This window comes from Rhododendron vialii, chromosome 2a (genome assembly GCF_030253575.1).
Source record: "Rhododendron vialii isolate Sample 1 chromosome 2a, ASM3025357v1".
Lineage (NCBI taxonomy): Eukaryota > Viridiplantae > Streptophyta > Magnoliopsida > Ericales > Ericaceae > Rhododendron > Rhododendron vialii.
In genome coordinates, this window is record NC_080558.1 from 21,381,884 (window position 1) to 21,409,181 (window position 27,298).

Below are 27,298 nucleotides of genomic sequence, written 5' to 3' on the forward strand. Positions count from 1 at the left end.
AAACAAAATGATTTTATGAATTTTCGGCAAAAAAACGTAAGAGTATTACTTACCACATAAATAAGTTTTACATACCATTTAACAAGGTAACACTTATTATATTATAGGGTTACACTTACTATATAATATAACCACACGTAAGGTGCGTTCTACTAAACTAAAATAAGTAGATAAATAAGAGAATAATCCGTTGCGAGGCTCTTGGATCTGCGTAAGTTGGGCTGGCTCCCACATTGAGAGTTTGGGTGTTGTGTGTGTTTAAAGGGTTCATTTTACCTCTCCCTAGTAAGCAATTGCCTAGGAAAGTTGGTAGGTAAAATTACTCTCTTGCCCTCCCTCAAAAAAATCTTACGTACCATTTTCTGTCTAAATTCTTAATTTTCGTTATGGAATAGACTATGTAGGTAATAGTATAATAGTGAAGGGGATAAAATTGTCAAATGTACAACTTACGAACTACTCCAGTAGAAAAAGAGATTAAATTGTGCACGGTGGGGCCGTGTACAAGAGTTGAGCGGCAAAGGCATGGATGCATGCCAACTCACCACTTGGCTCATCCAGTGCATTCAATTTTTTTATTTCCAATCACTTCCTCACACTTAATTTAGTTTAATTCTTTTGGACCATTTATACATATTAAAAATATTACTCCATCCGTCCTAATTTAATTGTCCTTTTTGAGAGTTTGTGCCACTTTTCAATTGATTATATCTTATAATTTATAATATTTTATGTGATTTTAAAAATATTGTATTATAGAATTAATCGAGATCTATCAAATAAGATCATATTCGATTTGAAATTCATTATGGATTTAAAGATATAACTCGTTTTTTAGCCGGTTAGAATAGAATGAGGGACAATTAAATCCGGACAGAGGGAGTATTAAAAATTTAATTATTTCGATTTTCAATCTTATTAAACCAGTGCGAAGATCGTAATTAAGTTGTTTCTAGAGCTCTCATAATTAAGTATTTGCTCTTTATTTGAAAACCTTATGAAGCAGAAACTTGATTATAAGAGTTCTAGAGATAAAATTTAATTATAACCTTTTAGAATAATATGATAAGAATAATAAGATCTTCACATCGGTTCAAACAGATTAAAAATTGAAGCACTTCAATTTTCAACTATTTTTTTAATATATAAACGGTTTAAAAAAATTAAGTGTTACAATTTTTAATCCGTTTGAACCCGTGCGAAGATTTTATTGTTTTGATTATTTTATTCTTGATGATCATAATTAAATTTTGTCTCTAAGACTCTCATAATCAAGTTCTTGCTCCATAGGGTACCAAATAAATAACAGATACTTAATTATAAGAGCCTTAAATACAAAATTTAATTATGACCATTTAGAATAAAATGATCAAAACAATAAGATCTTCGCACGGATTCAAACGGATTAAAAATTGTAGCACTTAATTTTTTTAGACCGTTTATATATTAAAAAATATGGTTGAAAATTGAAGTGCTCTAATTTTTAATCCGTTTGAACTGATGTGAAGATCTTATTATTCTTATCATATTATTTTAAAGAGTCATAATTAAATTTTGTCTCTAGGGCTCTTATAATCAAGTTTATGCTTCATAAGGTTTCAAATAAAAAGTAAATACTTAACTATGAGAGCTCTAAAGACAACTTAATTACGATCTTCGCACTAATTTAATAAGATTGAAAATCGAAATAATTAAATTTTTAATATATAAATAGTCTAAAAGAATTAAACTAACTTAAGTGTGAGGAAGTGATTGGAAAGAAAAGAAATGAACGGACTGGATGAGTCAAATGGTGAGGTGGCATTCATCCATGCCTTTGCCGCTCAACTCTCCTACACGCCCCGCCGTGTACAATTTAATCTCGTAGAAAAAATGTGCAGAGCTTGTGGGATAAAAGAAAAAAAAAATCTCTTGAAACAAATGAGAGCATCATGCTAAACAAAGATCTGTCGGAACAACCAACACGTGGCGTACTTTCCAGCCTCGTTGGACTTTCTTGCAACACTGGACCCCAAACGTGCAAAAGAGTCTCCGAGGGTTGTCGGATAATCGGTCAGCCGCCGACATATTCCCGATGAAACAGATCGATATATTGAGTAATTTCTGATAATAAAAAAAAAAGAAATTGATTTTAACACTCTAAAATTTGATAGAAAAGTTTCAAAACGATGTCGTTTTATGTAACGACACTATTAAGTTTGGAGCTCAACTATCAATTTTTGAAGTGTCCAAATCATAATTTTATAAAAAAATTAGGAGTAATAATTTATACTTAAAAAGTTGGGGAAAACGAAATACATGTTTACGTATTGCTACTAAACAAAGACTTTTCTTACACAGTGTTTAGTTTGCTATACATTGCTTCTTCGTGAATTCAATCCAAACCAAATAATATGGTCCGGTTTCTTACTAATGTGTTTTGGTTCCGGTATTGAAAAAATAAAAAATCGTGTCCAATGGTAAGGTATGTGAATTTATGTTAATGGTTTCGATTTCAAACAGATCCGAACCGTATAAAATTAATTTTCCAATGTAATGCTCCATTCAACCATCCTATTCTCACTTAAAATATAAATTCTCAAAACTTCTATATATGATCTTCCCAGGATACAATTTTGATTATCCATTATTTCTCTTGTCTCTTTTGTGTCTATTATCTGTATCATATGGCCCTATTTCTTCACTAATTACTGGTATTTTACTATTATTTAGTGGTTGATCGATGTTAGTGAGTTTTGATAATTTTAATGGAACTACTTTAATATAAGTGTCGGTTTAACTTATCAATGCAATTTTAAGTACTTTAAATAGTTTGTGGAGATGATATATCAATTCCAAGCAAACCGTGATTCAAAAACTGAAATTGAATCGTATTTTAGTGGTGTAGATTAGCTTAGTTCCATGAATTTTATGGGTTAGTTTGGTTCTTCAAATTTCACAATTTGTAGGTAATGATTTGGTTTTTGATTGATTATAAAACCGGACCAATCCAATCCATACTCACCCCTAACTTATACTTATTTTACAACCTACTACTAATTCTTGAGGATATGTTTGGAATCTAGGGGAAAACACAAGAAAATTAGAAACTTTCCCCTCCCCTGTTTGGTTAAGAAAAAGCAAGTGGAAAAAAAATAGAGAAATAAAATTTTAAGCACGGTAAATTTTCTTTTAGTATATTTTTTTCAAACTTTATTTCTTAAAAAATTTCGTTTCCATAATTTCCAAACAGACCTTAAGTTTTTTTTTTTTTTTTTTTTCTTTTCCTTATAAGATAATCAACCCCAGATAAGAGCCAAACAAAAAACAGAGACCAAGAGAATGACCGTCGTACTCTTTCCTAAATCATCGCCTTTCTTTTTTGACAGTCGTGGATTTTTTCTTGAAGGTTAATTTCTTGTCATTTGGTCTTTGCCTTGGCTTGTCCCCAAGGTGCAAAAAGATATAAAAAAAAGAAAAGAAAAGAAAGAAGAAGAAGACAATAAATATTAAAAATACGAAAAACAAATAATGATAGTCATTAATTGTCGTCATATATATTTTATATTCGAAAAATCATATACAAGTAAATTGTTTGAAATCGTGATATTTATTTGGTTTATGGTTGAATTTATATTATTTTGTTAGCCGCGACTGAGGAAATTAAATCTGATCAATTACCCATTTTCCCAATATTTTGTACTTCATTCTATTTGTCTGGGTGGGACGAGCAAGAGAAATTACGAAAGAAAATTGAACAGAAGTAAAACATTGATCACCAGAAATAACAAAACGTAGAATTTTGTATTTTATTGACAGTCAGTGTCCAAATCAGTTTACATGCACATCAACTAAGGTCCCGTTTCAGAACATCTTCTTAAAAAATAAGTACTTATTTCACATTTTCAAACTTAAACATAATGTAAATGAAAAATAATTTTTCAATTTTTTTTGCATCGTATTAAAGATCTCAATGAGATCTATCAAACAAAATCCATATTGCATATTTTTAGATTTCAATAAGCCTATAATTTTTGAGCTTGAAATTGCCTTCTTAAAAAATAAGGACTTAAAACCCGTTCTGGAACGGGGCCTAAGTCATTTGCTCCATCCAGTCAAAAGGCAACACATTAAAATTTGAAAACAAAACTTAAGAAGTCTTTTTTTTTTTGGATGAACGGGTAAGTGTATCCGAGTTAACTATGTACATCTCGTCTCATTTCCTCTTCGATCCGGTCAAAAACAAGTTATGTACGCCGAGACTACGAAATTCATATAAACTAGTACTTTTTTTTTTTGCATCTTAACCCAAAATCGAATCTCAACGTAAAATCAAATCCACCACCCAGCTAGATCAAATCTACCAACCAACCGTACTAACTCTAGAGCTAATCTAAGAAGATCCAAGAGTCCGAGTAATTGATAGTAGTAATAAAATTCATTGCATGAAAAAAAATTGAATTAAACTAGAGATTAGATTACATCAACGGTTACGGTTTATCCGTTCGTCGCTAAACGAACAACAACAGCAGAAAAACAACCAACCGAATACCCGATTTCTATCTGTTGCAAAAAAAAAAAAAAAAAGTAAGATCATCGATTCATCTACGTATTCACACATCGGACAACAATTATTGACCCGACGGTCACGGATCACCAAAATCCTCATAGTAATTAATTTACTCCAAGTAAGAAAAAACGGGGGTAAAAAAGGCCGTCGCCGGAAAACGGCGTCACTCAGTTTCCAACGGCGGAAAGTTGAGATCGATGGGTCGTCCGGCTCCGTCTGGCTTAACGTCGTTATGCTTCAAGTCAATGACGGAAGACGAATCGGAGTCGCTCTGGACCCCACCGCCAGCACCACCACGCGTCGGCACGCGATCCATGCTCGGCCGTCGAATCGGTGCGTCGCGCCGGAGAATCGAGTCGAAATAGATGAGTTGATTCGCCCGCGGTGGGAAAACTCCGGCCACCGGAGAAACAAAAAACCGGTTGCCTTGGAAAGGGAACCCGAACCCGCCGTAGGAGAGGGCGAGATCCAGCGCGGGCGGCGGGGGCGAGAACCCAGCCGCCTCGTGGCCCGACGACTCGACCGTGCTGGTCGGGCTCGGGCTCTGGTTGCAGTTATTCCCCATCTGGATCTCCGCTGGGTTACTCATGTTCAAGCTCTTCATCGCGCGATTCTCCTCGTGCGCTGCTGGCGGGAAATTAAGCTTGGCCTTGGCGCCGCGGAACTCCCTGGCCGCGGCGTCGTAGGCCCTGGCCGCCTCCTCCGCCGTGTCAAACGTCCCCAGCCAGACCCGGCTCTTCCGGCCAGGATCCCGGATCTCGGCCGCGTACCTCCCCCAAGGCCTCTTCCGCACGCCCCTGAAATGCGTCTGGTCCTTCCCCAGGTTCCCCTTGTTCACTTTCAAGCCCATCGCCGCCGCCGACTTCTCCTTCGCCGACATCTATAGATATATTATATATATGTGTTTTTCTTTGTATTTGGTATATGAGGAGAGGCGTTGTGGGAACAAAAGGGTGGGGGGTTGGAGATGTGATGGGAGAATGGGAAGCGAGGGTGATTATATAGAGAGAGAAAGAGGAGAGAGGGAGAGAGAGGGGGAGGGGGAAAGGTGGGGAGCACAGTCAAAAATGGATTTGACTGGGAAATGGAAGCAGCCGTGAGCCGCCCCTATAAGAGCGTGGGTGGCAATTTAATATGGGCGGTACTTCCGTATAACGCGTCGCATGCTATTTTTCAAAATTTCTCCCATACAAACAAGGGTAAACTACAGTTAACCCCCTCTAACTAAGCTTTACATGCACTTTGCTCCTTCTAATTTTTTGTTTTGACACTCAACCCCTCTAACTAACCGAAATTCAAACGGTCATAACTTCTTTGTCTGAAATCGAAAACATGCAAATTGTATATTGATTTGGAGGTCTTGAAGTCAACTTTCTAATGACACCAAAATCATATCACGATTCAAAGCACACAGAAAGTTATGATCAAAACGGTCTTTCTATCTATCAGCCCTTACTCTTTTGATCATAACTTTCTGTGTGCTTTGAATCCTGATGTGATTTTGGTGTCATTAGAAAGCTGACTTCAATACCTCGAAACTGATATATAATTTGCTTGTTTTCGATTTCGAACGAAGAAGTTATGACCGTTTGAATTTCAGTTAGTTAGAGGGGGTTGAGTGCCAAAACAAAAAGTTAGAGGGGGCAAAGTGCACGCGAGGCTTAGTTAGAGGGGGTTAACTATAGTTTACCCTACAAACAAGGCGGAGACAGAAATTTCATCACTCAGGGACGATCGTGCATGTGAGAAGAAATATACATATGCATGCATAATCATGTAAATATATTAAAACTCAAAATAACTTAAATACATAAATCAGTTTAACTAATGGGATCGATCTTAATGTATGTGTCTTGTTTGTCTTATTGTTCATCTTCTTCTTTTTCATTCATCGCAATTTGACGAATTTGGTACATGGCTTTCATGTTACTTGATTTTACCAGTCAAAAAATAAAAAATTAGAAGAAGTCTAGAACAACAATTGAGAAAAGACATACATATAAAAATTCCTCCAAAATTACTTAGGGTGTGTTCCAGAACTCAAAATAGGCCTTTATTTTTTAAGAAGGCAATTTCAAGTTAAAAAATGAGAGGCTTATTGAAATCTAAAAATATGTACTATAGATCTTGTTTAAAAGATCTCGTTATACAATGCCAAAAAAATTAAAAATTTATTTTTCATTTACATTATTTTTGAGTTTGAAAATGAAAAATAAGCTGCTTATTTTTCAAGAAGGTTTCTGGAACGGGGCCTTAGGATTTCCAAAATCTCTTCTCACCCATCACTATTTTTCTCGAAATTGTCTTTAAAGTCTTATGTTTTGTTTGTTTTACAATTCAAAAAGAATTTTTCAAAAGATTCTTCCTAGATTCTCCTACTTCCAATAGTTTTCTTTCCATCTCTATCCATTTATTACTCTTACTATTTTTCAAAAAAAAATTCTAAATTCTCCAAACAAGGCATTAACAATTGGGGATATTTGTACCAAAAGGAGGGGGGGGGGGGGGGGGGGAGATTTGGTGTGCCATTGAGATTTTAGAGAAAAAGCAATAAAACTGTAAAACACTAAACTCATCTAACGAAATGTGGAAGTTTATTACTTGAATATTCACAATATATCAACCCTATAATTCTATTTTTTGTTATATTTTAGCCTTAGCCTTTAGTGATTAATGTTAATATTTTCGTATTTCAAAGGTTACTATTATATATATATTTTTAAAATTCTACACAAGGGTGAGCCTATATATTTTTATAGGATTTTTTTTTGTACATATAATCGTACTATTTCTTTTTCTTTTTACAGGGGCGACCGCCCCTCCTTGGCTCCATCCCTACATACAAATGACAAAAAGGGTGCGAAAATAACTCCCCTAGACAGAAATTACTGTATTTATAAAAATAAGATGAAAGTATTACTATTAAAATTGCATAACAAGACAGGTATTGTATTACAAATTACGATACTATGAAAGCATATATTTTTGGAATTAAAAGAAAAAATGTTCCCATTTTGGAGGTTAAAAGATTGTCTGATTTACCATGGTCCCTAATTAGCTAGTTCCATTCTGTAAACACTGTTAAGCGTGCTGGCTATTCATGTACTCTTCTAAAAGTGCAAAGTGAAGGGTTCATAATTAATGGGAGCTAATACTGTTGACTGTGTTCGCTTGTAGAACCAACTCATCTATGCGCATAATTTTCAATAAATTTTTTTTTAATTATTACTCTCATTCCTTAGTTTATCTAACTCCACTTCTTTTTCACCTTTATAGATACATTATTTTGATGATTTGTTTCTTTTCTATTAGGGTCTATAACTGGTCAAGTTTAATTATTGAGATTAATAAATTACTATAGGCTTTCACATATTGAGTATAGTGTTTATTTTATTTGAGTCTAATAGTATGTATAAAATTATATCCAACCTATTGATTGAAAAATGCAAGCTCAAAAGAAGAATAATATGTGGATACATCTCTTAATGAACAAATTATATATATTTAAAGAAAATCTTTACGAAAGTAGTGAAAGAGAGATACAAATAAGTGGTACATAAGTTTGTGCAGATTGGGGTATAAAATTCATTGTACGGATAGTATATTTAATTTCGACTAATTTGACACACAATTTATTGATGTAAGAATTGACGAATTAACTTTCAGACTTAGCGAATGAGGGAACAAAACAACTCTTTTTGTACCCAAAAAAAAAAATTTAATTGTGATATCTCTGCCACAACTTTAATTTCTTTTTTCTTTTAAAAAATAAGGTTTAAAGTTGCTTTAACACTAACTATGAAGGGCGGCACTTTTCATGATATCAAAATTTTTTCTTCCAAAAAAAGAATCAAAAGTTTGGACAAACACACCCCATACTTCTTGTGTTATCTACACCCTTTTGGACGGAACAAATTTATGTTCGAGCTAAAATCTAAATTATTAATGTGATATCCTATCATGTGGTTCATCATGGTTCCACTTGATCATCCAATCTATTTATTTTCTAAGCTTATATAATGTTTATGGTACATAAACAAACTACTAGTGTGGGCTCGATCATATCTTGACTGGTCATAGGAGAAATAGACGGTCAAATGGACCATCTATTTTCTCTTATAAATTGTCCATTAGTTTAGATATCGATATCTGATTTCTTTTAAGATGATGAACACGTAAAAGCCTATAAAATGAACGAGTAGAATTATTAAACGAGATCATAGATAGCTTGATAAGATTACCTCATGAAGATGAAAAGATCCACACTCTACGCTAATGGCCTGTTTGGATGGGGTATTGTAAAGGGGTGTTGTGTTCTCCCGCTTTTTAACACCTGGGGCCAGCCCAATACCCCGTTTGGCAGTCAAAAATGGAGGGGGTATTCTCTTTAACCCGGCTTCCCCAACACCTCCTAATACCCCTCAGCCTTGGGGAGGGTTCAACTTGTTATTGTGGAATCCCCCCTAATCCCCCTCTATTTTGGACGATTGTACCCCTCGTAATCCCTCTTCCCAACCCCGGTACCCATTTCTTGAGCAAAAGCAAAAAAATTAAGTGTTTCAAATTTCAATCCATTTGAATGGGTGAGAAGATTTTATTTTTCTGATTAATTAATTCTGAAGGGTCATAATTAAATTTTGACTATTGGGCTCTCGTTGATTAGCCCTAAGAAAGTCGTAGAACCAAATACCTTTTAGGGCTAACCAACGAGAGCCCTAGAGTCAAAATTTAATTGTAACCATTTAGGATAAAATGATCAGAAAACTAAAATCTTTCTATTGGTTCAAACGGATTGAAATTTGGAACACTTAATTTTTCAATCTGCAATTTATATATTAAAAAATATGGTTAAAAAATAAAGTGCTCCAAATTTCAATCCGTTTGAATAGGTGGGAAGATTTTATTTTTCTAATCAGTTAATTCTTAAGGGTCATAATTAAATTTTGACTCTGGGACTCTCGTTGATTAGCCCTAAGAAAGTCGTACAACCAAATATCTTAGGACTAACCAACGAGAGTCCTAGAATTAAAATTTAATTATGACCCTTTAGAATTAAATGATCAGAAAAATAAAATCTTTCCACCCATTCAAATTGATTGAAATTTGGAACACTTAATTTTTTTTCTCAGCTTTCTCCCAAATCAAGCCTTGCACTTTTTTCTTTTTTCCATCTCTTGCAGCTCAAAAAAACATGTATTTATTCTAATTATAATAAAACTAACAAATTTTGTCATAAAACACTACATAAGGGCAAAAAAGTCATTTAACAACTTTTTACATCAATCCCCCTTCCTTATATCCCCAATTAATCCTCCATCCAAACCAAGGACTATTTTATCCCTCCTTTCTAATACCTCATTCAAATCAAGTACTATTTAATACCCCTTCTATAAACATCACATCAATGTGGATCATTCCATATTAACCAATATCCCCTACTATCTAATCCCCCTTCTTACATAATACCTTCAAACCTAACCTCGCATCCAAATAAGCCGTAATTGGAGTAAATTTGTTCAAACACATATCTTTGTTAGCTCATGAGAGAATTTAGGCAGAGGGTCCACACGTAAACCTCATTGATTTAATGTTAAAAAAAAGGTGTGTTCCTATTTTGGTCCCAAGGTTTTGTAATAAAGTGTGCGAGATTAAAAACATCGGAAAGAATATCGGTACAGCAAGGGCTGCACAAACTGAAGAGCGTACTATGCACTTTTGAGTCTGCCTCGAGTCTAATAAAGATAATCGGAGTCGCTTATTTTATTTAAAATATTTTTGTTTAGGATTTTCATAAAAATATAGCTTCATCTAATATCGGTAAAAGCGTTTACGAAATATCCAATTTTGTTTCAGAATTTAACTGAGGTGGGATTGGATATTTCGTAAACGTCTTTAGCGATATCGGATAGAGCTGATGTTTCATGAAAATCATAAACAAAATATTTTGAACAAAATAAACGACTCCAATTATTTTTGTTAAACTCGAGGCGAGCCAAAAAACACGCTGTATGCATGCAGCCCTTACTATGTCGGTAGCAGCTCTCTAATATAACCAGCGGCGGTGCGCCTGCCGGCCGAACCACGTCCTTTTCCTTGCTCGCCGGGTGGACCATTTTGATTTGACGAGAGAGAGGGAGAAGAGAGAGAAACGAGGAGAGAGAAAGAGAGAGTGTGTGTTTTAAGTGGCGGCATACATAATTGCGTCCGGATTTCGCTTTCTTTTCCTTTATCAATGCGTATTTTTAAACCACTCGTTTGGACCAAAGGGCGGGCGGGCGGGGGGAGGCCTTATGAGGGGCAGACACGTATTGGTTGGTGTCCCGTAGTTACGCGTGTGGAGTGAGTCAAAATAATCTAACTGAATGCCGGCGAGTCCGGCCCAAGGTCTTGATGCGTGAGAGAGAGAGAGAGAGAAAGAGAGAGAAAGAGTACTCCGTACCAATTACCACCCCTACGATGAGGAATTTATGACAAAAACCAGTAGTTGCAAACAGCAGCCGACACTCTCCTAATCCCACGCTTATAAACATTCGTCCCGTCCACGCGCCACTCTAATGCCTTTCTCTTACTTTTTGGGTAGAGATAATGTCAAAACTGTTTTCGTTGGTGTCAAAACTTCAATGAATAAAAGTTTTATACACTGCACATGATCCAAACCTTTTGTGCAGTAGAGTTTTGGCACCTATAGAAACAGTTTTGACATTATCATTTCTTTATATGGGTTTTGATTATTCTAACATCAACCTAAAAAGTGTAGAATAATAAGTAAAATGTACATTGATATACAAAAAATGTATATTGATATTTGTTAAAGCGTATTAATATCCGTTAAATATGCAATGAAATCCGAACTTATTTAGAATTATTGACATATTATTTTTCACTAAAGCTCCGTTTGTTTCGATGTAAAATATTTTTTCAAAAAATAAATTTTAAACTTTTATTTTTCGGTATTTAGTTAGCACTTGAAAATATTTTTAGAAATCAAAAAAATAGTGTAAAGAGAGAGGGGGGCTTAAATGGTGGAGAGATATGAGATTATTAGAATTGAACGTGGGTCAAGATTGACGATCGAGGAAACTGAGCAATGAGAATTGCAGTAGAAGGCAACGAGTTCATTTCAAAAAATAACTTATGGAAGATTTAAGGGTAAGTCATTTTCATCCAATTGATGAAAAATGTTTTACATATAAAATGTTTTCCTCATTTTTTACACAACCAAATACCGAAAAATAGGTAAACAAATGGAGCCTTAGTGGACGGAGGTTAGCAAGATCGTTGATAATTTTTGCTTTAGTTAGATTGAGGTTGTACCGTCTCCGTTCCAAATTGGTCATCTCCTTTGAACAACCGTTAGCCATGCAATTTAAAAAGTTGTACTATCTCCGTTCCAAAAAATTGTTTATTGACATATTATTTCTTCACCTATATTTTTTATTTTGAACACTTTGTACGAAAAAAAAATTGAAATTCATCAAATAAGATCTATATTAGATGTACAAAAATACGTTAAAAAATGTTAGACAATTTCTTTAAGAAACTTGAAATAGTAAAAAGAGACCGGCAACTTGAGGCGGATGGAGTAGCATTAATGTCTAGAAAAAAAAATTCTCTAATTGGTAGGATCACTTAAATCTCGTTCCATCCGTCTCATAAGATTTCTTGTCTATTTTGAGTAGTTAAGGAAAAAATTAAATTAATTATTTTTTGTTCTTCACCACTCACCGCCATATCCTACTCCTCTTAAATAAGAAGCAGTTTCGCTTGTCATTTTTTGGACAATTTTAGCCCTTATTTTTTGGGGGGTCGAAATTGAAATTTCACTTCTTGGTTAGTGGGCTACGTGTTTGTATGTTGGGTCTTGCTGGGTTACGTGGTAATTGGGAATGAAAGAGAATAACAGAGCTTTATCACGTGGTGAGCTTCTGTTCTCTCTGCTCTCCCTTTCGTACCCATCTCTCTCTCACCAGCCATACCCATCTCTCCCTCTCTCACCAGATCCGCGGGCGACGACGGACGACGGCGGGCGACGACTCTATTCCAGCACAGTCCGTTCTCTTTTCCCTTCCTTCAGCACAAACCCTCATCTCTCTCTCTCTCTCTAGAGCCATCTCTCTCTCACCAGCCATACCCATCTCTCTCTCTCTCACCAGATCCGTGGTCGACGGCGGGTGATCACTCTATTCTAGCACAGTCCAAATTTCCGGCCGCCAACACACCTATTGCCATGTCGGTGAGTCCCTCGCACTATATGAGTTACACAGGTTCTGCATGTCTCTCACTGATCTCAAATCATCTCTCTCTCCCTCTCTTCGCAACTTTTTTTTGGCCAAGTTTATCATTTCCTTTCTTATTGATATCTCCTCCCCCTCTATAATAAGAAACACTTTTGGGAGAATTTTCGCTGGTCAATTTTTGTCCAATTTGGACAGATTTAGCCCTCAATTGCTAGGAAGCTATGCTTGACTGATTGGGTAGAGTATTTCTTCATTTGTGTTCCATGCTCATCAACTTTGTCTATTGTAATTGATAAAAAATATAGCTCAATGGTTCTGCAATAATTTTCTGATATGGCCTCCAGTCCTCTCATATTAGCATGAACACCCCCAAATTCGACTTTCTTAAATGTAATTAGTTTCATGTGACTTGCTCGTTTGTTCTAAACAAACAAATTTCGGATCTTTCTCCCCTTTTCCATTGTTTTATTCCATTTCTCCTTTTCAATGGACTTGGGTTAATACGCCTGCATGTTTTCCTGACAGATACAACTCCAAAAATTTTATTTTGGAGTGGTCCATACTTCTCATTGACGACTCAAACCGTAGGTCAGCATAAGCTGAATTTTGTTTTAATATATGAAACTCAAGTTTTTTGTACGCAAGTTTGCAATGGCGTTTATTTTTTAACTTTGTATTGGCAAACTTTGCAGTGGATCAATGGAATTTGTTGTTCCTCCTTCAGATTCATCAGTCTTTTTCCCAATTTCAGTGCAATTTACTGCTGCAAGAACATTTAGCGACCTAAAGGTTTGCCTCTGTTTTCTCCATTTATGGTTGTTTTATGCTATTATCTCGACCATGATAATTGGTAACGGTAATGGGGTAATTATAAAATTTCCTTTGCTTGACATTTACATGAAACGCATTTGAATGAAATCGGAATCAATTCAGAATTGGGGATTTTACAGCTCAAATTTATTATAGATTTCTCTTCAGTTGCATGGTTGAACAGTTCATAATTTTCTTGAACTAGATTTTTCGTAGATAGCCCTCACCCCACACCCCTAACATACTTCACGATCACCATTCTGGTTGTGGTCATTTGGCTATATGGATGGATGTGTTGTTGAACCTAGGTCAAACTTATTAGCTTGGTCAAGGGTCCAATATTTTGTACACGCTCGGAACTACTTATGTGGGGGTCCGTTGATTCTTTCAGTTTTTTTGTCTTTTCTCTAGCTTGTTTGTTAGTACAAAGGTAAGGCTTTTATGTCCCCCTCACATACGTACCCTATTCTTTTCTTGATTTAGAAAAAAATTGTTGTGAAAAGTAGAGATTCGTGGCATGGAGTATTTCATATAACATGTAGTGATACAACAGATCCATGGCATGCACAAAGAAGGCGATATTTAACCATACTTTTTGTATGTTATCTACTTGTGAAGCTTCCCCCTATATTATCATTGTTATTTTCAAGGATAGTTTGAGTTCTTGAAGAACATTAAAGGGGGTTTTCATTTATGGGTTCCACTTTGTTTACATTGCGTTTTGTTCCCAGTTTTTGCAATTTTGCATGATTGATTGCAAATCTTTTGCAGCTCATCACTATCTTGCCCCTAAAAGGTGGACCATCTCCCAAGTTTGCACAGAGGACGATCCTATCCATGGAGAGCTACCAAGTGGCGTGACTTATGCCTCATATTATACATTTCCGCACATACGTTCTTCGTAAGAGTTTGTTCATTATCTAACTACTTGACTCTTAAATATGAAATTATCAACAACAAGAGTTTGACATTTCTGCGAACTCTTTGGGCTTCCCTGCCCGCCTATTGAATGAATAATATATAGCAAGTCTACATAGGATATGGGTTTTAGTAATTTCACCATACACTTGTGACATTTCAAAACCTTCCTCTCAAAACATTGTCGTTCTAGGTTCTGTGCAAGCATCAACTAGAACTTAACGAGAAAAAAGAAAAATCGCTTGACAAATAGCTTGAGTTTCTTCAGGGGCAAACTGAAAGGTAAGTTGCTTTCATGACGTTGTTCCAACTATTTCAGATACATTGGCCTTTTGATGCCATTTTGGTAATGCACATTATTTGTAAACCTGCGCTTCATTTTTTCGATCTTGACTAGGTACTCAACAATGCTAGCAGAAAACCTGGTGAACTCACCAATTACTTCAAGTTGATAAATTCATGCATTGCTGCTCAGGAACAACCAAGTACTCAACATGGACGAGATGAAAATGGTACATGTATTTCTGTTGGATTAGAAGTCAGTAAGCTTAAACTGCAGTTTCTTTACCCAATATATATATATATATATATATATATATATATATATATATTTGACATGAACTCTACTATGCTGCTAGCCCTTTTGCATTAGTATAGATAAACCTCACTGTTCGGTGTTAACTTGGTGAAGAAGAGAGTGAGTACCGGCTGAACTTTATTCCCACTGGCCCTTGTGTGAGAATTTGGTGTTCATATGTATTATCTGCTTAGGTTTTTTTTTTGCAATAGAAACTAAATTTGTTGTTGAGCCTTCATACAAACTAGGGACCAATTTCTTTGGACCAATTTGTAGTTTTAGTTTCATATTTGGATGTGATTGAGTTGGCTGCAATGTGCTATATCTTGTCTACAGTTTGCATTGTTTAACTTTAGGCAATATGTAGCGCTTTTGTTGGGGTTAGATTACGCCATATTTGGACAACTTCTAAAGATTTGTGATTTGAGCTTGCTAATGTAGTTTGGAACAGTCAAAGTTGCTAACTCTGCATATTGGTGATGGTATGTGGGCAAGATATTTTTGTGTTTATTGGAATCAAGTAAAGTAACATGATTGCATCTATAGTCTGATTGATCAATGTTGGACGCATCCATTAATCTTGGTCATGGACAATCGTAAGCAAACAACATAGTTCAATAACGAGATTAAAAAATGTGGTTGTGGTGCTACCCGTTCACATTGATCTTTGTTTTATGATTCTTGAATTTCTACGTTGTGCACCTGAAGGGAAGTATGATGCAGTTATTTGTTTCTCAGATCCTATGGGTATGCTTGCGGTCCACTATTTCTTTCTGTTTTGTTATTTCTTTTATTTTTTCCCTTTTGTCCAATTTTACTTATGTTTTCTTTCAGGCTTTGTCCCTGTGCTATACATATTTTTTCTCGGTTGTTAACTCATGATGTGGAAATGTCCCTATGCTGTACATATTTTTTCCCGGTTGTTAAATCATGATGAGGAAATGTAGTGTTTCAGGATTTCCATTGATGTTGGTTGTGTGTATCTCTATGTAGGTTAGTCAAGGGCTTTGGTAGGAGTGTACATAACATTGTTATAAGCTTAATGTAGGCAATTGTACTGCAAGTCATTTGGATATTGGTACCTTTGTATAACTGGTAGGTAGACTATCTATAATACGATAATCCTTGTCTTACTTTAGTAATCTAGACTTTCTACTTATGTAAAACAAAAGTATTGCAAACAGTTAGTTATGATCAAACCCTTGATCAAACTTATGTGTACATTTTTTGCTATGCTCATACACATCTAATATTTCAGAAACAATCAAAATCGATCTCCATAACGGGCATGACGGACGTGCCTTGCACGTCGGAAAGCACCTAGTTCAAATTCTAAGAACTACAATTTTCGCTTGCTTTAAAAATGGCAAAATTCAACTTCCTAATATGGTTACTTCCAATTTGAGAATTCAATTCATGAAAATGTTTTGATCATTTACGTGTCAATATAATTTATTAGATTTAATTTGTCGCATAGTAATTTAATCTTATCCGTCTGCCCAAACGGACCGATAAGAGCTAGTGGTCAATCCCAAAGTTATGAAATTACATTGTTTCACGAACCCTGATTTTTTTTTAGAAATCAACACTTATGTTCATTATATACATGCCCGCCCAAAGATGTCATTACACCAACGCAGGTTGATGTCATTTCTTTCCCCCTGATAGAAGAACAAGTCGGAAGGAGGCGCACCGTTGGGCCGAAAAGAACAAGTCGGAAGGAGTACATAAAAATGTACGGAAAAATGACTGCCATGACGTGTTTTGATAATTAATACTCGCCAAGGACATGCTAAGAACATTTGCTAATGCTGATAATGTCCTTGATGGGTATTAATTATCAAAACATGTCATTAGCCGTCATTTTCCCTAAATGTACATACAACGCGTACATATGGATTTTGGGCCTACCTCAGGTCCCACAAAAATAATCCGAGCTGCCCATTCTGTGCGAAATAATTTGGTTTGGGTTGCTGTTAAAAATCAATTCAATCAGATATTGGTAAAGACATTTCTCGGTCGAGTGGAGCAGCCCAGTGTGCCTCCCCTGTCATCGAGGTGATGGGATTATCCATTGAGGGCCCAATTGAACGATTGGGCCATAAGTCATATTCCTGCCCACTACAGGTTTCTAATGGCACCTAATATTTTTTGAAAGATTGCCGATTAAAAATTTATTGCTTGAAAAATACCAGAAAAATACTCATAGGCCTCGAAGCATGAGATCTCAAAATGACGAAAATGCCATTGCCAATATTAACGAGAATGCCACTAGTCATGCTAGTGTGCCAAATTGTCCCATAGCGAGCAACTCCTTTGTCAACTAACAGCTCATGACACTGGGGCTGATGGAATTGACAATGAAATGCATTAAGTCACCGGATTATTACTTACTGATTACTTCACTACATTTTTTTTTTATAACATGCTTCTGTGCCAGCTTGCACTTAATTTGACTAATTCTAGGATTCTAAAGTTAGCGACCGAATAGACCTTCAGTGGTCTAGAAAAAATTGATAGCATTTGAGAGGTTTCGAACCTAAAACTTTGAGAGAGAGAGAAAACAAATCCATAAGTCTCAAACCTTTGATCACCATGTATGGCCAACGCTTGGGGTTATTTATTTCACTACTTGGAGGCTTGTGATTGAGTCCATGTGTGGGAAAAATAAAATGAGTTAAAATCTGGACGAAACATATTTTGCCACGTATGTGGTCAAAATAAACGATGACAAAAACCAGTGATATATCGCATCCATCCCAAGCTAAATATACGCATCATAGAATTCGTATCGTCTGTCTATGAAATCAGAAAATATCCAATAATAAAGATCGCATGAAAAGACCTAATTAAACAGAGGTTTTTCGACCGAAAGGGCTCCAATCCAATTCACCTTCAATTTTGTTAAAGACCCATGGGCTAGTCTTCTAATGGCCCAAACCCAAGATCACGGGTTTACTATTACTCTTCATTCCATTTTTATTATCCATTATTCTGTTTGTATTATTTTTATGTTTTTTTGTCTTTTTTTTAGTTTGAATTTTGAAAAATATGCAATATGAATCTTATTTGATAAATCTCGATTAGTTCTATAATAAATTTTTTTTAAAATTATGAAAAATATTATAGATTGAAAGATATAAGCAATTGAAAAATGCACGCAATTTAAAAATGGACAATGAAAATGGGACGAAAGGAGTATTTCTTTCAAAAAGTCCAATGGTTTTTGGGATAATGAGTAGAGAAAAAAATAATAACGGTCTTGCTATTGTCAGCCCACTAGGCTGATGATAAACACACTAGAAGACAAGAAAAATACATATTTCTGTGCACTTCTACACCCTTTAATACACATTCACATACTCACTATTGTCAGCCCATTGGGCTGATTTTAGAATTTTTCAAATAATAATAATGATTGAAAATAGAGGTTATGAGTAAAAATAGATAGGGAGAGAAATAATAATAATGATTGGAGATATGGATAATAAGTGGAGAGAAAAATGAGAGTAATAATTGAAAGTAATAGTAATGAATATTTTTTGAGTTGGATTTTTTTTCTCAAAATGTAAACCGAAGCACAAAACGTTAGAGTGTTGCTAATGCCAAAATTGTAGTATATGAAAACAAAACAGTTTTGGTATTATCATTTTTCAAACATTAAACCTAACACTTTTGAGCCGATCCCTCCATTCAATCACGCCCTTGCCAATCCCGATTCCTAATTGTTCTTGCAAAACCCCAAAGTCCAGAGAGCTGCTAATGGTACAGCAGTGGGGGTACAGCAGTACCGTACAGATGGGTTTTGCGCCCATCTCGGGTCCCGCAAAGATGATCGGAGCTGCTCATTAGACTAAATTCTGAAGCAAAGTTGGATGATTCGTAAACGCCTTTTTTGATACCGGATTGAGATGATTTTTTACAGGGACCGTAAACAATATGTTTTGAACAAAATGAGCGGCTCCGATCATCTTTGCAGGACCCGAGATGAGCGCAAAACCCATCTGTACGGGGCTGCTGTACCCCCACTGCTGTACTTCAATCTTTACTGCAAAGTCCATGGGTGAGCCGTGAGCTTTCATTACATGAAATTAAATTACATTATGTTAAACATCTATAAGCGTTATTCCGTTTGATAAACGAGACAAAAAAAAATCACTAAATTAGTGATTTTTTCGGTCATTGTGTATGAAACAGCCAAACAGGTACAAAGCCAATTGATAGGAGATACTATATTTTACTCATTTTTTTCAATACACAATACCCTAGGAGCATAGAATAATTTGTCCTCCGTATAGTTCTCCAAAGGCCGAAGCCCTAATTTTCCCATAATTGTCTCAGACCAACAGATTGGCAGAATATTCTGAGACCAAATCAACCACCAACTTCATTCCCCCACGGCCCCCCCACCCCCCCCTCTCTCTCTCTGCTCTTGGTCTATAAATTTTGGGCGGCGATTGGGAAATGGTGGAACCACTTTCACAAGAAATGACTTCTAATAAGCGGGAGAGGGAATCTGCCGACGGGGCCTCTTCTTCAGTAGCTGCCGCTGATTCGTCTCCGGATCCGATGAAGGTTTGTTTCGTTATCTCTCACCTGGAAAAACCCATTGCCTATGAGATTTACTTAATAGATGTTAGGGATATTAGTTGTAATTCTGGTAGTACTAGCAGTAGCAGCACGAGCGAAGTTGATAATGATTGGACTCAACAAGAGATACAAAATGTAACTCCTGCCATCGAATTGCCCAGCGGCAAATATCCGGAGTCCATGGCCTTTTTCAATGTGGGCTCTAGGGTTTATATGGTCGGTGGTGAAAGAGTAACTGCTTCTCCCCGCACAAGGAGTGAGAAAGATACACACCTTGACCGCTCTGTCTATGTCTGTGATACCGCATCCCCACCACCACTATCCGTTGTACCAGCGCGTCGCATGAACGGTGGCAAGCGTTACCCTTTTGTTTACCATGTCAATGGCAAGTTTTATGTCCTCTCCGCCCACCCAACTCGTTCTACCCACTTCACTGACAAGACACCGTTATTCGAGTCTTTTGAGCCAGATGCTGAAATGTGGTCTGTTTTGCCAAACCCTCCTTTTTACGACTATGGGGAGTATCCTTATCGTGGTAGCCCCGGTCGAGTCCAATACTGTGGTCCGCTCCATGATCTTTTTCTATACCACTCACGAAGATTGCTTGTATGCTTTCAATACAGACTGCTCCGAATGGGAGACTTTCAACATGTCCACGTATAAATGGCATGATGTTCCCTTCAGGAGGGAAGCACCCGTTTCAATACCTGACTACGGTATGTGGTCTACTGTTGGTTATCCTTTAACTGCTTATGCTCTCATACCAGAAAAAGGATTCGTCAGTAAGAGAGTGGAAGGTCTCACCACAATTTTAACTCGTCACCCGAGCCTTTCCTATGCTGTGCACTTCCATGTGCCTGACCCGAAAAACAAATGGTTTTGTCTTCTGAAATCCGGCTGCCATGCTCAACCGTATGCTGGAGGGAAGCCATCGCTTCTTGCTTCTGTGTTCCGCCTTGTGGAAAATCGCAAGGACAAGGTCGCCGCTTTTGAAGTGTATCCTTTTCTGTCTCATGGCAAGTTCCCAGCACTGGAAAAAGGTGCTCGTCCTCCAGACCGCAATAGGATTGTTGGAGAGACGTCCGTGCTAGCTGCTGCAGACCTTCGTTGCTCCCTGTTTAAGGTTGAGTCCAAATACTTCGAGGAGGAATCTGGCTTTGCTACTTCCTTCCTCTTGTAAAAGCCCCCTTTTCTAGTCTTTTTGTTTTCTACTACACTGTGCACTATCTCGTTGTTTATTTTGGCCTCGCTCTCTCAATGATTGATGGAAACACAACTTGCTGCACTGAGGTTGAATTTAACTCATACCCTTACTCTAAGGGTATGTTTGGTTCGATGGAATCAACGTTGGAATTCAAAACACACTTTTTGAGAATAGAAGAAGTAATCGTTTATGTACTAGAGTACTAGCTTAAGAATGTATCAGCTCATGACAAACTTTGGAAACGAGAATGAGAAAATAAGTTGCAATTGCCTGTGATTTTGCGTATCAGTAATTGGAAAGTGTGTTTGTATAGTGTATTTGTCATATCATTAGAGTTAGAGAATGATCTTGTATAATTTGTTTATTGTTATCGGTCTATTTGTTTCCTGTTAATGATTGATGAACAATTCATGACTATGATTACTTGTAGGTGAGTTTCTGTGGTGGGACAAGATAAGCGAGTTTTTTTTCCGACTCCGACTTGTGTTTCTTTTCGGGATTTTAATTTTGGCAATCCAAAATTTAGTGCCGGCGCTCCAAAATTGGAGTGCCAAAATCAATTCCTAATGATTACTTGTAGGTGAGATTTTGTGGTGGGACAAGATATATAACAAAGTTTTTCCCACTCCGACTTGTATTTCTTTTCGAAATTTTGATTTTGGCACTCCAAAATTTACTGCTGGCGACAAATTAGGAGTGCCAAAATCAACATCCTTCTTTCCGAACCGGCTTTAGAATATACATTTTTCGTTATATTTTCTTAAAGCTTCTCAGTGCAATTGGTTGCGCCTCTAGATGGGGTAGTTAGGATTTGGGTCTTTCCTAGACAGAAGCCAAACTTTAGAAGTCCATCAAAGATCCCTTTCTGAGCTAGCTTATTTGATTCCTAATCGTTCTTGCAAAACCCAAAAGTGCAAGGGTGAGCTTTCATTAGATGAAATTAAATTTGGGCTTCTTCCAAGCCGGTCACTTTATGTCACTACATACCCATTCAAGCTAATTACGTGTCAATTCCATCCCGCATAAGCCACGTTTTAAGTAAATTACAGAAAAAACCCTTATATCCTTAATTATAAGAGTAGAACGTTTCTGTTTCTTCCCTCCTCATGAAACCCTATCTCTATTCCCAATCGGGCTAGGGTTATTAGTTATAAGGCTCGTCCTACCAACACTCTATTGCTTTTCTCTCTAGAGAATATTTTCGGCGTTCTCCGGCTACTTTTTCGGCAAGCTTGACATACATTCCCCAAGTGTAGATCGGGTTGTTTTATGCATAGGGATGAGAGTACGTTTGAGAGCTTTTCTCCCTATTTGATGGAGAACATGCTTTCCCTCTTGATACTTCATAACTCTTTGGGCAAACTACCCCTCTGTAGTTTTCCTTCACGGTATTGTTGTGATTGGCGGTTTTGAAGACCCAAGTTCCGGCGAAATTCCGACGAGATCTTGTCTCCTTTACTATTAGTTTTTTTTAAATGTTTTGACTTTTCTCTCTGTTAGGCTTATGGGGCCGTGTAACTTGTATCCGTGTTTAAATCAAATATAATTTGAATTTTGATTGTCCTCAAAAAAAGTGAGGTATATTACATTGAGGCTTTTTGGTGCCTTAGTTGAGGGAAGAGAAGAAGAGCCTTTATCTGATTAATAAAAAAGAAGATCTAAGTATGTTATTTACCCCAAAAAGATCTAAGTATGTTCTTTCTTCTTATTTGAGCTCCAATGGCTTGAGTTTAAGTTTTTTGAGTGGCATAGTCAAGATATGAGAAAAAGAGCCCTTGTTTGATTCATGTGAAAGACGATCGAAATATATTTTTTCTTCTATTTGAGCTCTAATGGACTGAGTTTGGATTTTCTGTAAATGGTTTGAATTTCACCATAATTAGATCAAACGATTTAGAACAACTTTGGGGTTTTGTTTCTTAAAATATGGTATGACTGTTTCTGAACAATTAATTGTAGGATACATCATCGTATTAAGTGATTTCTTAAAAAAAAAAAAAAAAAAAAGGAATACGGACTGAGATATGTTTCTTATCTTTGGTTTAACAACTATGGCATCAAGCAAATTCTTAAGCCATCTATTTTGTAAAATGGAACTGGCTTCCCTGATGTATATGAGTGTCTAGTTTTTTCACTAGGGATGCACTCGGATCCTACATTGACAATCGTTTTATAGAATCTTAATGTTTGTTGTACCCTTGCAAAAAACCAGGTTAATCAAATTTCAAAAATCGCTTGATTATGTTACACAATTCTTGATTTAAAAAAGTTAGACTAAACTTTCTGAATAAAGAAGTGATTGATCTAAACTAAGCACTTAAACGAGTACTTTTTTTGCATAGACACTCAGAAAAGAAAGAATGTGGGGAACGAACTTCCAAGTGGCTCTCATGCACGGACTAGAGTCAAGCTCAACAGGGTCTTTTTTACCCACTGATTCTGCGAAGCCTGTTCTCTTCGGAAAAAGGGTTGGCTCTGAGGACTGGGCACGGGGGTCCCAGTCTTGAACCCGTTGGCTGTCAGTGGACTACTTGAGCTCCACCTGCGGCCCGGTGACAAGCAATCGGCTTGTCATACTTGGTTTTTTCGGTCTTTTTTTTTAGCATAGAGTCGTGTCATGCCTTGCCTTCCACAGCTTTTGCAAATTCTTGAACCGGGCTGTAGTGACTGACGGCAATGTTAGAAAGTCCGATGACGTTAGCGGAGGCCTCGGGAAGAGTTATCTTTTCTACCCTCCAGTCCATCCCATGGCATTAGGAGTTGGCAAAGGTTAAACACCCCATCGTGGCACCTGTTTAGTGTAGATCGGGAGGATAGCTTTCTCTGTAGGTGTCGGTACAAAATGTCTATACTCCACTGACCTGTTTTGTTTGTTCAAATCAAATTACAAAATTGCCCTTGAATTGTTTCCTTAATCTCTCTCTCAATTTACTTTCTGAGTGATATTGCCTTGTTTGGATTGGTTTTTGAAATTTTTTTAAAAAAATCGTAGGGGTAATAAGTGGAGAGAGATGGAGAGAGAAATACTGAAAATAGGAGAATTTAGGAGGAATTTTTTGAAATTTTTTTTTTGAGAAGCAAACCAAACACAGCTAGTAAACACATCGATCTCTCCTAAACACATCGATCTCTCCTTCTTCTCTCCACCAAGTCAACTCAATTATTTTATTAACTGATTCAACCCTCTTGATCTTCTTCTCCTTCATCCTGTTCGCCTCTGAGACACCTGCCAATATCTCTCTAAAATCTTTTGTCTAAATCTTTGATAGTACAATATAGTATAACACAAACACCCCATTATATATTCGCTGAAAAAACAAACAAAAATAAAAGGATCCCCAAAATTCAATTTGAAGTGCTTCAGAAGAACCTTTCAAAAACTCAAAGGAAGATCGTTTTCAACAAAGCTATGCAGAGTATAGGAAAAAATCTCTGAGATCCGGGCCATTTTGCATCTCTAATTTCGTTTCATTCTTTTGAAAACAAAGACGAAATTTCTAGTCTATTTGTTTGTATTCGCGTTGTCTGTTGGATATTTTACCTCAAACCACACCTAATATATAAATCTGAATAATTCTTACTTTGAAAAGTACGTGTAGTTATTCAAACAATTATTTTGACTCCATCAAGAACAACAGATCAGTTTCCTTAATTGCTTGACTAACAAAAAAAAGCTCCTCAATTCCTTTGTTGATATTTTTTGTCCCAGCTGTGATGAATTATTAATGTTTATGTTGATGCCCCGCGGAAGCTCATTTCTTGCCACAACACCACTATCCTATTTAGTTTATCCAATTTGGTTTTAACACGACTTCCAATTTAATGAGTTGATTTGTATGAGCTTCCCGGTGACTACTGTTTACTTACCCACATATTCAAAAACCTCAGCCTCATCCTTGCCCCCAACCTGCCAGAAAAATCTCTCCTTCTTATGACCACGAAATTGGCCATTTCGTGTGCACCTACTGGTTTCCAATTTTCAATCATTGTTGTAGGGGTTCGATTTTGACGGGACCTTGACCTGGGTTAGTGTTCTTCTCCCGTTGCTCCGTTCTCCTGTTTCTGAACCTGCAACAAGTCACTAGGGCTAGGATAGCCCAGTGATCCTCCGACGATCAAGTTAGATCTCAGGAGATGATATAGATCTAGGGTTAGGGATAGATGACATACCTCTCAGAGATGAGTATCCCTTTGCATTTATAAAACTAGGTTTGCTTGGCCTCCAAGCTAGCGCGTGAAGGATACGCTTGGGTAACCGCCTCGGATGACATCACAGATGACGCACCGGATAAGGCGGTTACGAAGCACATGGCCAGACCTGGCCTAGATGATCCTATCTGCCATGTGTCGCTCTTGGTCACCTTTTGCTATGCTACATTCTTTCAAGAGACCTTAACGGAATGCTTGCTTCGGTAATAAACTGAAGCGTTACTAGGAGACTTAATACCGAGCGAGTAAATAGAAGGATATACGCTGTGGCCCGCCTGTACAATCCTATAGACCGTGCCAATATGAGACCTCGGTTAACGGTGGTCTGGTCAAGTTACCGAGGCCATGACTGAAGCCTCCACAATAGCCCCTCAAGCCCCTGGAGCCTTGTACCCCCGCTTCAGGGTCTTGACCTCATTACATGAAATATCAGGCCTTGATCTTTTTTTAGAGAACTACCGGAGAGTAAGCTTGCCTCGGTAGATCCCGCTCTACCCGCGCTAGAGACAAGAGCCACGTGTCAGCAGTTGCCGAGGTCTCTGAATAGAAAGGCTGTCTCGGCACGTGCCATGTCAGTTGATTGGTACGAAACGTCGCTTCGGTGACACGCGGCATTATGCCTAAGGTTTGAATATCTGGCGCCTGTCCTCGAAGCAGAGCCCCTGTTGCTGGCCGTCCGATGATTACACGCGTCGAAGATCTGATGGCTCGGTGCGTAACGCTCCATTTCCCGCGCAGCCCTCCATCTCTCCCACTATAAATAGGAAAGACAGAGGTGAGACGATTACTTTTCCTCTGCTTCTGAAAATGAACCGCCGTCGCCGTCTGTTTCCAGCTTTCAATTGAGATTTTGAGTGTTTTGGATGCGGATCTCGATACGAAACCCAGGAATGACGATCTTCAATTGCTGGTTTTCATGTTTTGATCATTTTCTTTAAGTTTTCTTCCCTTTAATCCACATTCCTTACGTGTTGTGGTTGTACCGCCGTTCGCCGCTGTTCGTCCTACGGCGGCGCTGGGCGTCTCCAGCGTTTTGTTCTTAGCTTTCCCGAGGTCTGAATTCAACCCGAGGGCCATATTCATCCCGAGGCCAATCTTCAACCCAAGACCATAAAAACAACCACTGGCCTCGGAGACCTTTCTCGGGGAAGGGTCCCCGAAAATATTCTGAGGAGCGATGACCATTTCGTCCCTATTTGCTAGGTCATGTTGCTTTTCCCTGGGCATATAGCTAACGGGCTTTTGCACACATCTTTTTTTTGCTAGGTAGGGGCGAATGGTTGTTGAAGTCTCCTCGGACAGTTCCAGTAGCTCTTCTTCTGCCAACCTTGAGGAAATCTTTGAGGAGTGTCGTGCCCAGGCTTTTTACCGAATTCCATTGGACGTTATTGAGCCCTCGGACCCTCTTAGAGCTTCACGTCCCGTCACAGCCTTCATTCCTTGGGAGATGGAGATCCCTAGTACTTCGGGACACGGATCGGGCCCATTCGCCGATGCCCCCGAAGAGGTTCGGGGACGAAGGAGGCCGATGAGGCCGTGTCCCTATCTGAACCAGTACTTCAATGGGATCCCGGCTGCCTACGCCAAGTTCAAAAGGGTTTACAGCATCCCTCCGGACGTAGAGGTTCGACTGCTTCCTGACAACAACCCCAAGACTCTTCCTCACCGACCAGGGGAGTTGATTTTTCCATTGATGGCAATCACTGAGGGAGGGATTAGATTCCCCCTTCATCAATTTGTCCGACGAGTTCTCCGAACCCTCTCTTTTACCTCCTCCCAGCTCACGGTAAACTCCTACCGAATCATCACAAGCGTTATTGAGCTAAGGAGGCAGTTCAACCTGACCTTTGGGGTCGAGGAACTCTTCGGCATATATCTCATGGGAGTCAACTGAGAGAGCAACCGATACTACCTCTCGTGCAGGACGGGATATGACACGTTCCTTGTCGACGTCCTTCCCGACTCCGAGGAGTGGGCGAACGTTTACGTCTCGGTGACCGAAAATTATATGTTCGGGCACGGGGAGAATGCAGATACCACTACCAGGGTGCAATTTGGAACCGGGGCTCCTGGTTGGTAGAAATTACTCTTCGGTAGATACTTTGTATGTTTTTGTTATGCCCTGCGTACTTATACTGATCCCTTGTTTTGGTTTTGCCTTGCAGCCGAGGGAATCGTTCAAGAGCTTCGGGAGAGAGCTAACC

General features: G+C 37.7%; 1 protein-coding gene and 1 long non-coding RNA gene across 4 annotated transcripts; one reads left to right on the forward strand and one right to left on the reverse strand.

Annotated features, from left to right (window-relative positions):
- Positions 1 to 4,398: 4,398 nt before the first annotated feature.
- Positions 4,399 to 5,650, reverse strand: LOC131316135 (ethylene-responsive transcription factor 4-like). The gene has a single exon (XM_058345411.1). It carries the CDS (start codon positions 5,427 to 5,429, stop codon positions 4,713 to 4,715), a length of 717 nt encoding a protein of 238 aa, XP_058201394.1. The 5' UTR covers positions 5,430 to 5,650; the 3' UTR covers positions 4,399 to 4,712.
- Positions 5,651 to 12,428: 6,778 nt separating this feature from the next.
- LOC131316040 (uncharacterized) lies at positions 12,429 to 15,089 on the forward strand. 3 transcript variants are annotated; one of them, XR_009196978.1, is made up of 5 exons: positions 12,429 to 12,782; positions 13,312 to 13,374; positions 13,479 to 13,575; positions 14,708 to 14,796; positions 14,912 to 15,089. It is a non-coding gene; the product is annotated as an uncharacterized LOC131316040 (long non-coding RNA). The 3 variants fall into 3 exon arrangements; XR_009196979.1 differs by lacking the exon at positions 12,429 to 12,782 and having other exon boundaries at positions 12,805 to 13,374; XR_009196980.1 differs by lacking the exons at positions 12,429 to 12,782; positions 14,708 to 14,796; positions 14,912 to 15,089 and adding an exon at positions 14,368 to 14,496 and having other exon boundaries at positions 12,807 to 13,374.
- Positions 15,090 to 27,298: the final 12,209 nt, after the last annotated feature.

Coding starts and splice junctions, on each gene's coding strand:
- LOC131316135 (XM_058345411.1), bottom strand. CDS start 5,429: ATGTCGGCGAAGGAGAAGTCGGCGGCGGCGATGGGCTTGAAAGTGAAC.